Source organism: Meles meles, chromosome 3, assembly GCF_922984935.1.
Source record: "Meles meles chromosome 3, mMelMel3.1 paternal haplotype, whole genome shotgun sequence".
Lineage (NCBI taxonomy): Eukaryota > Metazoa > Chordata > Mammalia > Carnivora > Mustelidae > Meles > Meles meles.
The window spans coordinates 88,457,219-88,470,884 of NC_060068.1; the positions used below are offsets into that span (position 1 = coordinate 88,457,219).

Sequence of the window (13,666 nt, forward strand, 5' to 3'; positions counted from 1 at the left end):
TTGATCTTGCAAATTAAATAGTCTCATTTACCCCTGAGAAGATACCATTTCAAAATAATGATTTAACTATTGGTACTTCTGTTTGAGGACACTTTTCATGGTATTGCTTTTCTTCAAATGCTCAGTAACTACTGTTCTCATCTTAATGTGAACTTGTATGAGAATGTTATTTGCTTACTGCAAATCATTTTCCCTGATGGGCAAAAGGAAGGACAGGACATTGGGTAAGCCTGATAGAATGGTTTGTACTGGTTTTCCCTTCTAATATAATCACTCACATACATCATCTGCATAGTGCTTGGGATAAAAAGGGTGGTAATTATAACCAACCTCTTATGATGCAGTACTCCCAGCAGTTATCTAAAACTTCTTGATCTTTTATTCTGTCTCTACTTTTGAAGCATCCCTGAAGCCAGATTCACCTTTTAGGTAGAATTCTCTGGCCCTATCTGTCCTAGGATTTCAAAGAATTCCTTAAAATTTATCTATCCAGTGCACTTTCATTTCTCCAAACTCTGGAGATTAAATAATACTTTTACCTACCATAGTATGAAATAATCCTCTTCTCTGTCACGTCTATGGGTGTGGATGTGAGGAGCTTGAAGGATGTACCAGCTTGAACAATGTACTCTGTGACAGCTTGGTTCCTCCTGTTCTTGGGAAATTGAATGCTCAAGCCTGTGCTTGGTTCCTCCTATTCTTGGGAAACTGAATGCTCTTGAAGGATGATCCAAATGTGAAAGATGTTTTTTATATACATTCTGGGATAGCATCAGTTCTCAGAGTATTAGTTTTTGCTTTTCATGAAGATGAGAAGCCTTCCACATCATCAATCCTAAAAATCCACGGTCTGTGCATTAATTTTTCTTCAATGCTTAGTTTAGTTTTCTTTAGTTTTTCTGACAAGGAAGTTCATTGGGAAGACAACACATTAAAGAAAAAAGATCCTTCTAAAGCTGTGCCTTGGAGGAAAAAAATTGATTAGATTTAAGGAACATCAGTTCAGGAAAAATATGTATAGACTTTAACATGTTTTCAAGCAAAATAAAAATAGCTCTATTGAATAATGGTGGAGGGTGGTATAATTTTACACTGTGGACTTCATCCTTTACTGATGATATGTGAGCTTTTCATATCCTGTAATTAGATTAAGGGCTGATTAAGAAGCTAGATGGGCCACACAAAATCCCAAAGGAGATCATAATTGTCTCTAATTGTTTTATGAAAAGGAAATTATCAGCAGAATTATTTTTTCTCCAGTCTTTTTCCCAACAATCCTAGAGAAAGGTTTTAGGACTAACTTAATTGTTCTTTAAAATAAAAGCAGAGGAGATTCTACTGAGGTGTTTTTCCTAAAAAGATTCTCAGTTTAGAATGCAAATTGTTTCACAAAGAATGCATAGTCCTAAAAAAAGAAAAATAAGATAGCATTGTCTTTTAAGTTTTCCAAAATTGTAAATGACCATGCTGACTATCCCCTGGGATTAAAAATTTCTGCAGAAGTAAAGAAACTGCAGCTGTAGGTACAAAATAGACAACATTTTCTGAACTATTAAGCATGGGTGGCTCATTCTATTAAACATCTGACTCTTGATTTCCACTCAGGTCATGATCTCAGGGTTGTGAGATTGAGTCCTGTGTCAGGTTCCACAGAGCATGGAGTCTGCTTAAGATTCTGTCTCTTTGGGTGCCTGGGTGGCTCACTCAGTTAAGTGTCTACCTTTAGCTCAGGTCATGATCTTAAGGTCCTGGGATCAAACCCTGCACTGTGCTCCCTGCTCAGTGGGGAGCCTGCTTCTCCCTCTCCCTCTGTCCCTGTTCGTGTGCTTTCTCTCTCAAATAAATAAAATCTTTTTTTTTTTTAATATTTTATTTATTTGACAGAGAGAAATCACAACTAGGCAGAGAGGCAGGCAGAGAGAGAGAGAGGAGGAAGCAGGCTCCCCCAGAGCAGAGAGTCTGATGCGGGGCTCGATCCTAGGCCCCTGGGATCATGACCTGAGCTGAAGGCAGAGGCTTTAACCCACTGAGCCACCCAGGTGCCCCATCAAATAAATAAAATCTTAAAAAAAATTAAGAAAAAAAAGAAAAAGATTCTCTCTCTGCCTTGCCTTCCTCTCACCAGATGGGTAGGGGCACCTGGCTGGCTTAGCAGGTAGAGCATGAGACTCTTGATCTCAGGGTAATGAATTCAAGCCCTACTTTAGGCATGGAGCTTACAAGAAAGAAAGAAAGAAAGAGAGAAAGAAACAAATAGGGACGCCTGGGTGGCTCAGTCAGTTGAGCTGCTGCCTTCGGCTCAGGTCGTGATCTTGGGAGTCCTGGGATGGAGTCGCACATTGGGCTCCTTGCTTGGTGGAGAGCCTGCTTCTCTCTCTGCCTCTGCCTGTCACTCTGCCTACTTGTGTGCTCTCTCTCTTTCTGACAAATAAATAAAAATAAAAAATCTTAAAAAAAGAAAAGAAAAGAAAGAAACAAACAAGGGGAATCCCTAAAAGTTGGAGCAGGCTGCTCATATAATCTACATTACCTTTAAAAGACAAGTGGTATTTTATTCCCTTGTGCATCAACTATGTGTATTAATATTTTTGATGAAACAAAAAATTATTTTGATTTCAGTCTATTTCATAAGAAATCTATTTACTATACATTAAACCAAAAGAATAAGCTAACAGAATTTCAACAGAAGTAACGAAAAAAATAGCCTTTGAAATAGATTTGACTTCTCACCAATCTTGAACTAACTGGAAAACATTTCCCATTCCAATGGCTTCCTTTAGAAGTCAAAAAACAGCAATTTAAGGTAAACTACACTTCCTCCATACTCAGAAACACAAGGGTTTAAAGTGCCAAAAAATTTGTTGTGTATCTTTCTATGACAGTTTTTCTCACCCTGAATTTCATAAAATAAATTACACAACTTTAAACAGCATAAGTTTACTACCTATTCACTGTGTTACTTTAAGCATTCCAAAAAAGGACAAAAATTTGTAAAGTTTTACAAATGCTGATAAAAATATTACATAGCTGCTAATGGGATTTTCTTTTAAGCACAAGTTAATACTAATAAGTTTAGTTCTGTTTATGCCAACTTTTTTTTTTTCCTAAGATTTTATTTATTTATTTGACAGACAGAGATCACAAGTAGGCAGAGAGGCAGAGAGAGAGTTGGGGGGAAGCAGGCTCCCTGCTGAGCAGAGAGCCCAATGCAGGGCTTGATCCCAGGACCCTGGGATCATGATCTGAGCCAAAGACAGAGGCTTAACCCACTGAGCCACCCAGGCTCCCCTATGCCAACATATATGTTTAAAGAATTTCTCAGGGGCACCTGGGGGACTCAGGGGGTTAAGCCTCTGCCTTAGGCTCAGGTCATGATATCAGGGTTCTGGGATGGAGCCCCACATTGGGCTCTATGCTCAGGAGGGAGCCTGGTTTGCTCTCTGCCTACTTGTGATCTCTCTCTCTGTCAAATAAATAAACAAAAATCTTAAAAAAAAAAAAAATTCAGTGTCACCTGCCTGCCTCCATCAGTGGAGCATGGGACTCTTGATCTTGGGGTTTTAAGTTTGAGCCCCACGTTGGGTGTAGAGATTACTTAAAAATAAAGTCTTAAGAAAGTGTTTTTCTTTTTCAAGCATAAGACAACTTCAAGTCCAAAGAGGTCAGAAAAGTATTTACATAATAAATATGTAAGAAATTTTAGAATTTTATGGATTTAGATGAACTGATGATTCCCTCATGAATCAGCACAAAACATTAGTTTGTATAAAGAAGTCTATACAGAATAAATTATTCTGAACAATACTGTTTAACAGTTTAAAATTTTAAGGTGGTCAATCTTAAACACTATCACTAAAAATGAGATAGTTTTGATTGTGATGGTTTGCTGCATAATATTTAAATAATGTCAGTTTTGAGTATAGGCCTTGACTATTAATTACTCAACAATATGTAAACTAAAAAGTCTTCTTCATTTTCTCAGAAGATTTAATTTTCCACTCCAATTTTAAAACCTTATCATTGCCAACCAAAACAAAAATTCTAACAGAGTTCTTACTTCATTTTAGTTTTCCAATATTTTAGAAGAAAATTATGGGTATTTAATTAAAGTGCAAAACATTTTGCTATTAATTTTTTGTTATATAATCTATCATGTTATTTCCCTTGGTAACTAACTTTCTTACTCAACTATATGTGTTATAAGAATAATAAAAAAATTTTTTTTAACTAACTAAAGGAGAATAAAACACTAGTGCATGTAATACTTGGTACATTTGTAATATATCAATATAATGCGTAGACAGTTAACGTTAGATCACTAATGAATCATTTTTTGTGGCTAATTTCCTTTTCCAAAATTATCTCTGTGTATCTGATGAGAGATAAGGTAGTTGAAAATGTCACCATTATATCTATTTTATGTATTCCTTATTAAAAACAGAATGTGACTGAAAAATTGTCTGAAATAAAAATAAGTGTGCCAAAATTAGTATTTTAAAATAAGCTATGAATAAAGGGAACACCGAGGCTTGTCTTAAGAAGCTGTTTGTCATTATTTTTTTTAGAGATTACAACACGCATACAGTAAATGAATTTTATCAAAATACAGCACATTTCTTCTACTATATCCATAAAAATCAATTCCTATGTAAATAGTACTGAAAAACAACTAAAATGAGTTAAAATTTACAAAGAGTTGTTAAAGGGTTTCAATCAATATTATTAAAACTATACAGTACAATAACCAAATGATAACATCTCGAAAGAAGTGCAATATTTGAGTTCACATATTTTGAAAATTACTGCCTATTTATTCTGACTAGCAAGAAGGAACGGGTCCAACTTTTTTTGCAAAAATAATGTAAATTGCCATTTTTGCTAGTCCTATAAAAGTCTTAATTAAAACAAGGTTGAAGAACAAAGCATAACAGATTAAAAATTCCAAAATTATATTTCTTAGTAATTAAAAATGAAGTGCAATAACTGAATATTGCTCTAATGAAAGGCTCCAGGCTAGCCTTGACTAAAAACAGTTATTGGTCTTCTGTGGCACTTTTTTCTGGTCCAAATAACCATGCATTAATTCTTACCATTGCATGTTACTCAAATTTTATTGAATTACAAAGACAGAACAGAAACAAATAAAATTAATGGTTTGGATAAACAAATTAATAAACAACTATGAAATATTTGTTACACTAATGAGGAACAAAGGCAGCTGGTGGTAAAACACTATTCTATTACACGGATACACTTAGAAACCCTTTAAAGACTCTGAAGTGTTGAGTTCACATTTAATGTTACCTTTAGGAACAGCCCTTTATTTGAATACCTTTACACACTGGTAGGCCTCAAGGACCCATCCCTTTGCTCTACAACTCTCCACAGCAATTCTCTATCACTGTGCCAATTTCACAAACTTACTTTGGTTTCCTAGCTCCATGCGTACTGTTTCCTTTTACTTTACCAAGGCAATGTGAGACCAAACAAAATCAAGAGGCTTTCCTAAATCTGCTTACACTTTGTGTTAACAGCAACACAATCTTAAAACTGGCCATTTTAGTTTCATGTGCTGCTTAAAATAAAAATTATAAATTAAGATTAAAATGAAATACTAATTATAAAACAGATTGCAAGGACTACCATTTGCAAAAAAAAAAAAATCAAGAGATTTCCATATCACAAAAAAAAATGCATGGACATGCATCTACATAAGAGTTAAAAATATCCTGTGACTAAAAAATTAAAAATTGGATCACCAGTAGCAAATGTATTGTCAATGGCTATGACAAGAACAGATCCTGTAGAGCTCATAAAATGCAATTACAGTCTTTTTTATTTCTTTAAAAAGACATGACATTTTTATTGCATTATTTTATTAATAAAAACACATTAACAGCTTTTTCAATCTCTGCTTCCAGATTTTTATAGGAATTGACTGTTTTAATCTGGCCTTGGAAAGTGAACCCACCAGCACCACCTTCACCTACTCACTCTTCAATTCAATATGCACATAGCAAAAACCAACACTTCAAATCTCTTGCCCACATTAAAAACAAGTAGTTTCAGCAGAAAAACATTAATACGAGTTGAATAAAAATAAGGGCACAAAAGCTATGAGACAGAAAGCTCTGCCATCTGTCTCTGGGCTACAATCAAGGCCAACTAGAGCCTTGCACAGAGTTCAGTCATGTGTATGAAATCCAAAAATAAACCTACAATCTATACAAAAACAACATATGTTTGTTTTTGTAGCCTTGATTGCTATGTTTAAAAACCTAACAAGAACTTTTATATGGTATGAATTCAACAGTCTCCCCTATATACTGTACAGTGGTTCTTTCCCTCTGACCACAAGTTCCATTATTTCATTAATGTACAAATTTGAACATAATTTTTTGAGTTCTTCTTTACATATAAAAATAGTCAAAATATTAATTTCCCCTGCAAATATCTTCCAATAAATCTTGCTGCCTTCCCCCTTTTTTTTTGTCCACAATTCTTACGAGGAAACCTCTCGTACAATGATGAGTTCTACTGTGTTCTGGAAAGTTTTTAGCAAGGACACTGCTTGTCCATGTTCAATATTGATAAAACTGTAGCCATTAGCCTAGAGGAAAGAAGAAAAATGTCTTTAAGAAAAACATTTCATAGTAATTTATTTGCATGTGTACATTTAAATTTCTGCTGGTACTACACCAACCTGGCAGAAAATAAGAATCATTCTGGAAATTTAAAACATCATGTAGACTCCTGGGCCTTAGCCCACATCTACGAAATTAAAATCTCTGAAGGTGGGACCCAGGAACCTGTACCTTGTCTATGTTTTCAGATGATTCTTATGCAGCAACTCAATGTTAGGAGGCACCTGGCTAAAATACACCGCCAGGCACAGTGTTATGTGTATGCACTAAAATATAAATGAGGTCACCAACATGCAAGGATACCAGAGGGCAAGGCCTACTCTTTCTATTGCCTTGGACCAGCAGGTAAACACTACATTTCTTATAATTTAGGCTTAACATTTATTGAGGTCTTACTACATACCAGACATATAATTCTAAGTGCTTCACATTAATTAAATTCTTTAATTCTTGCAACAAACAAAAAGATTCTTTCACCTTCTTATTTTCAAGAAGTTAACATTCCTGAACTTTAACAAAATGCTAAGATATACTGAACATGTATTAAAAAATATCTGTGATTTTTCCAAGGTTCTAGGAAGAAATATAATCAACTATGAAAATATTAGAAAGTGGCCTATAAGACATGCCACTATTTTCATCCACAAATATTTAGTGATAACCTTCACAAAAGGATTATTTAAAAAATCTGACATTTAATAATTACTCGATGAGAAAGCAGATCTTATAAAATGAAAAATTAAGAAAATAATAAAAAGATGTATCTTAGTTACCTGAATAATTTTATCCCCTGGTTGTAATAATTTTGATGCTGGTCCTTCAGGCTGTACCCTTGTTACAAATATACCCTTTAATAACAACAAAAAAGATAAATACTTAATGGAAAACAGTATGCATCAATGACAGAACAACAAGGAATAATTTTTCTTTGACAGTATATAAATACTTGAATCACAGCACAAGTTTTCTCACCATCTTCTCTGAATATTGTTACAATCCATTGTTATTTTTGGTGCTGGTAATTTTGACTTGAGTATAATGACTTCTCTTTAAGTACAGATGTGCAGAAATGTAATAACCAAATTTAAAAATCACTTCACAATATAATGAACATTTAAAACCGGGGGTTTAATTTATTTTCCTCAAACAATTAATTTGAAGTGATCACATTTCAAAACAGAAAGCTGAAGGTGGTATCTGTCTACATTTATATAAATTATCTGTTAGATTTTTACTTATGTACAAGAGACATTAAGTAGTGAATAAAACCTTATGAGAATCTCAAGGACATATAAACAAACTCACGTCGTCTTCAGGTCTGAATGGATTTCCTCTGCCCCCAACACCTCCTGATATGCTAAATCCAAGTTCTGGATCCTTTTCAACTCTCACTCGAATCTGAAGTAATATGAAAATAAACTATTACTAATATTTCAGAAAAAGCTACAACACAGTATTTAACTATAGGTAAAATATATAAAGATTCATCTAAAATAAATATTCAGCCAGATGAAGGAAACTATGACATGGAATATTATGTTAATGAGTTAGTGAGTTAAAGGCACAGCTAGGATTATAAAGCATAGCTCCTAACTTAATCTATTGCTATTTTACAAGGATAGGCAACTGATTACTATTGACCCTATCTTTTTTTTAATGATATGAAGCACACACAGTTACTATTAACTCATTACCAGTTTCCATCTGTAAAACATCTAAATTACACAGTATCTCTGTTTATTGGGTGCTTCATAAAATATTTAAAAATCCCCGGGTGGTTGCTGGATATCAACTCATTTCCTGAACCCGTTTATATGCTTCCAAGACACTGGAACTGATGATCAGCTGATAATATTTTTATAACCACGCTATAAAAAAAGATCAAGAACTAAACTTGTTACAAAATACTTCTTTCCCCAGAGACTAAACCAAAATGAACAAAGCACATGTTCTCTACCTCAATTTCTAACAGTACTATTTTATCAATAAACTATAAAAACGTGTAAATGTATGATGTCACTTTTTATGTACTTTGGAAGATTGAATTCTCAAAATAGTCTGGAGTATAGTCAAATTTCAAACTCTCAGTATCAAATAACAATAGTAAACCATAATAGGCCGGTCACGTTTCACCGCCTACTATTCATATTCCTGAAGAAGATCTAATTACTGGAGTATCATCAAATGGTTTTTTATAAACAACCACCTTAGGAAAAAAAAAAATCACATCCAAAACCCTGAATCCTATGTCAACTAATCAGCATACAGGGGATCATGGAGTCAAGTTAAACCATTAAGTTTGACACCGTATAAAACTTAATATGAAACCAAACCTTTCAACAAATTGGTAAGACTATGTTAAAATTCTATATGGATTTATTGCTAATAGTTAAATATCCTATGAAGTACATTAAAAGCTTAGATTCATAGTTCAAATATTCTTGATTATTCTTACCTCTTGCCTTGCCAGTTCATGGCCTTGTCTAGGAGGACAATGGGGCTGTGTATATGGAGGCTGGTGGGCCACCTTCAGCATCAAGTAATCAATTAGTTGTTCTCTAGAGGGATGCCTTGCCACAGAAGCCTGAGGAAGGGGGTGATGTATTTGACTATAATTTGCCTGAGGCCTGAGAGGCTGGCCCATCTGTCCATTAATCAAAGGCATCTAAGAAAAACACGAAGTGTCTTAAAATGACCAATAATAATCTCTCATTACAAATATTTGGATTTTCTTCTTGGATCATTATAAAGCACTAGAGTTTAACATTCTAAATCACACAATATCAAGCCACTCACACTATTTTTTTCTAATTCTGCAGTTTTAAAAGAAAAAAGCTATTAATTCTAAACTCGCCTGAATGCTTGCAGATAGATTCTTACTCTTTAAAGGATTCAAATGAAAGGAAATCCTTTAAAATTTAAAATTTTAACATTTAAAATTATCTGCTTTTCTGTTCAATATGCATGGACTTATTTTTCTTATAGTAACGAAATGTTAAAATGGTAATTATGTCAAAATTTTAAAATTTAAGCCCATTAAAAGGGTAAATTTTCTCATCTCACATATACACAGAAGATGTATTTGTTCATGTTTTCTTCTGAACAAAAGTAGCAATTTCTGTGGTAGGATTTTTTTCCTAATCTGACTCTATTTCCTTTTATTTGCTTCTTTCCAGAATTAACAAGTTAATGCTGCTATACGGTAGAAAACTAATTTACTCCTCGAGTGTGTGTAACAGTTGGCAACTTTTAAACTCTCTAAATGTCAGTTCCATAAACCAGTAATCACAAAATTTAGACCTTAACATTCTATTTTACTTTTCGCAAGCTACACAAAAAATCTGAGATAAATATTTTGTTGTTAAAGAATTATCCTTGTATTGGGGCGCCTGGGTGGCTCAGTGGGTTAAGCCTCTGTCTTCCACTCAGGTCATGATCCCAGGGTTCTGGGATTGAGCCCTGCATCGGACTCCCTGCTCAGCAGTGAGCCTGCTTCCCCCTCTGTCTCTGCCTGCCTCTCTGCCTACTTGTGATCTCTGTCAAATAAATAAATAAAACCTTAAAAAAAAAAAAAAAAAGAATTATCCTTGTTTTAATGCTTCTCATCGTTTAGACTGAATCTGAATTTTATATTTAAAATCACCTTTGTGCAAATGTGGCTAGTAATGTGTTATGCTAGTATGAGGAAACTATCTGAAAAATAAGTTTACATTTGGATTATAAATATTTGGATATAAAGAGATTGCTATATAGAAGGGGAGATATTTTTGAGAGATTAATCATTTAAAAATTCTTATTGATTATCAATAAAAAGGTGATCTTAGTCACAAGTGAATTATAAAAAAACTGTAAGAGAAATATTGAAAATTAAATTATCCCAAAAAATTATCCTAAAATTATCCCAAAGCAGAAAAGTTCGGGAAAAGATTATGGTAATTGTTTCATAACTACATGTTCTTGTTATATGAACCTTGCTGAAGGAAACAAAGAAGTTAGGCTTTAGTGAACATTTTTACTTTAAAAAGTTATCTTTTTCACTGTGTTACACTTCAGAACTTAGTTAATTCTGGACTTTGGAAACTTACAAAGTTTCTAACTGGAGATTTCTAACAGGGCGCAAAGATATCATCACTCTATGCCAAATCTTACATTGGTTGGAGAAAAAGTGAATGAGGTACTCTATTATCCCTATATCTTTTTTTAAAAAAATTGTGGTTGATTACTAGTTGAACATTGTACATTTGAAGCAATTATCTGGCAGGAGCCTTTAATTGGTTGTGTTGTCACTTTATTACTTATGCACAACTCTGTGGACTACACTCGCTCTCTCCAAGTTTGTATCATTTATTCCTATGTGTAGATTCATACTTTTCTTCTGGGGAAAATGTTCCAAACAATAATTACTTCTGACTCATGCTAAGACTGCCTGATACCTAAACTCTGAGTTGTACCTGACATTTTACATCAATATTAAACATACCTATGGAATATATTAAGCTATCATTAGTAGATGGCTCAGGAGAATAAAAGTATGAAACAAACCAATAACCTAAACTACAAAATGGGATATTAAAAAGAAAAAGAAACTGAGTAACACAGCTCAATTAAAGAAAAACAGAAAAAAAGGGTAACATAAAGAGTTATGTATGAACTTATGTTATAGGGCTGGGTACCCACTCTCAAGAACAGCGTGGAAGTTTTTATAGAATACATTAAGTATGCTTCAAAACTGTATTGGGCTATACTAGGAAGATGGAATTAGGAGAAAGAACAGCTGAGAGAGAATATTAAAGGAAAGAATTATCAATCTGGTGTTGGTGACAGAAAAGTAAATTTTCTAAGTGATGCTTTAGTTCTAAAAGCCATAAGAATATGATCATCATCTACTCTACCACATACAAAAAGTCTTTCAAGGTGATTTCTAATTACATTTAAAGTATTTTAAAATGCCTTTAATAATAGTAAAACATCCTCAAATGAAGAATTTAAGACAGGTTCATCTTTAATTCTCCAAAAGGTTTACTATCAGGATGCTAAAAAGCCTTGGACTGAAACAATAAAATAAGCAGATGATAGTAGAGAAATAAAGAAAAAACAATAAAATAATTTTCCACAGTGGAAAAAAAAGCATTGACTAAACCAAGAAATAACAGAATAAAAATCTATTTCATATTTCCTAATTAGTTTTTAAAAATATTTACTAATCAAGGAGGAAAAGTCCTCAAAACATTATTTTCACTGTTAAAGCATAGTTATTTCCAGTTCAAAAGCTATAAAACAAGTTCTAAGAGATGTCTTCATTTATTTCCTTAACACCTACTTTCATCAAGCTGTCTGGAGGAACATCTTTGTGACTAAGTGTAGCTGACGAGTAGTTCGGCTGTCCTGAAATGAATATATCATCTTGACAAGGATCTCCTGGACAGGATGTCTGGGGATGCTTCAAATGAGGGGAAAATAAAAAGTAAACAAATAATGCTCTTTCAGATGTGAAACCAAAATGATGATGATGACACTTGAAAGGAGATTAGGAAAAAATATTTTAGGTAGTGGAAAGATGAAGAACCAAGTCAAACATTATGATCATAACTGCCAACAATACTAGTACCTTTATGATGGTCATTAACTAAACTCGTTGTAATCATTTATTTTTATATATATATATATATAAATCATTATGATGTACACTTTGTACTAACACCGTATGATTTGCCAATTATATCTCAATAAAACAGGAAAAATATCTCAGTACATTTAATACTGTTAAGCTATTTCATCATGCTTTTAGTTTTATTTATAGTAATACTTAGCTTTTAACAATGTGAACAATTTAGTTATTAATAAAAGTTAAAAGTCCCAAATTTTAAGAGCAACTAAAATTTACTCCTGTTGAGTACTATAAAAAGTTTTCTTTTCCCTTAAAAAAAACCAAAAAACTGCTATTCTTTTAACAGCACAGTGCCACCGTGATTTTCTTATTAATGATGGGCAGTACCAATAAACACAGTCTTCTAAAATTCACTTTAGCTTAATTCTGTCATACTAGTATCGGACAGCTCGGTATTTTTAAAACCAATGTTTTGATGAATTTTTAAAAAATTAACTAGAGTTTGTACTTTTGTATGTCGATAATATCCTTATAGTTTGCCTCACTGATAGCTTTAGAGAAAAAACAAACTCAATAGCTATTGTCTCTGAATATATTTTTTTATACTTTGCTAGGAAGCAAGATGCCCATACTTTTCATTTTAATTTAGTTCTAAACACACCCAGCTATATTTTTTAAAAACTGAAGGGACCGTGATAAATAGCACTGTTGTTCCTTTCAAAATAATACAACACAGCTATGTACACACTACATCATCATTTTGAAAAATAATCTGAAATCTACTTCATTATGATATGCCACAGGATACACATATGCCTGACGGCTTGTGACTTAATCTTAGAAACTTTATCTGCAACAGAGCTATCATGTGCAGTTAGTTGCTGGTTCAAAGCACTGATTAGCATTTTTAGATTTGGTTTGATCTAATTTTGTGTATTTATGCAATGAATATTTTGCCTTCCTTCCCCATTTTTGAGATGTGCTGTCGAATGCACAGTAATCAACTTAGGTCATAGCTTGAAGTTTAAATTCAAGTCTGAATATATAACTTTATCTAGTTTTTAAAAGAACAAATATATTATGAATGAAAAAGCAAAATGAAACAAAGTCAAAGGCTATGAGTTTTAAGAATAATAAACAAAAATTATCACTGTTTAAGAATTTGGAAAGAACAATCGTTCCAGATGACAATAAAGATTATTCGAGTTAATAAAAGCCTCTGGTCTTCACTCTGTAGTTTCAGTTGGAGTGAGTACCAGAAATTCAGGGCTGAATAGCTATCACTGTTCTCCCTTTCAAAGTGATAAATTACAAAACAATTGCTAGGACTCTAACACAGAAACAGATGGCACAGCAAGAAAGGTGAGGTCCAGCCACAGCAAAGTGAATCCGGGAGACCACTCTTGTCCTAGAA

At 33.3% G+C, this 13,666-nt stretch overlaps 1 protein-coding gene across 12 annotated transcripts in view; it reads right to left on the bottom strand.

Annotated features, from left to right (window-relative positions):
* Nucleotides 1–5,779: 5,779 nt before the first annotated feature.
* Nucleotides 5,780–13,666, bottom strand: part of ERBIN (erbb2 interacting protein) — a 132,570-nt gene continuing 124,683 nt past the window's right edge. For 4 of the 12 annotated variants that reach the window (XM_046001062.1, XM_046001065.1, XM_046001060.1 and 1 more), the window contains 5 exons: nt 11,965–12,084; nt 9,100–9,309; nt 7,950–8,042; nt 7,418–7,492; nt 5,780–6,610 (listed from right to left, as the gene is read on the bottom strand). In XM_046001062.1, coding sequence (XP_045857018.1) covers nt 6,503–6,610; nt 7,418–7,492; nt 7,950–8,042; nt 9,100–9,309; nt 11,965–12,084 — 606 coding nt within the window. In that variant the 3' untranslated portion in view covers nt 5,780–6,502. The remainder of the gene's footprint in view (nt 6,611–7,417; nt 7,493–7,949; nt 8,043–9,099; nt 9,310–11,964; nt 12,085–13,666) is intronic. The other 8 variants (XM_046001068.1, XM_046001063.1, XM_046001071.1 and 5 more) reach the window with 5 other exon arrangements.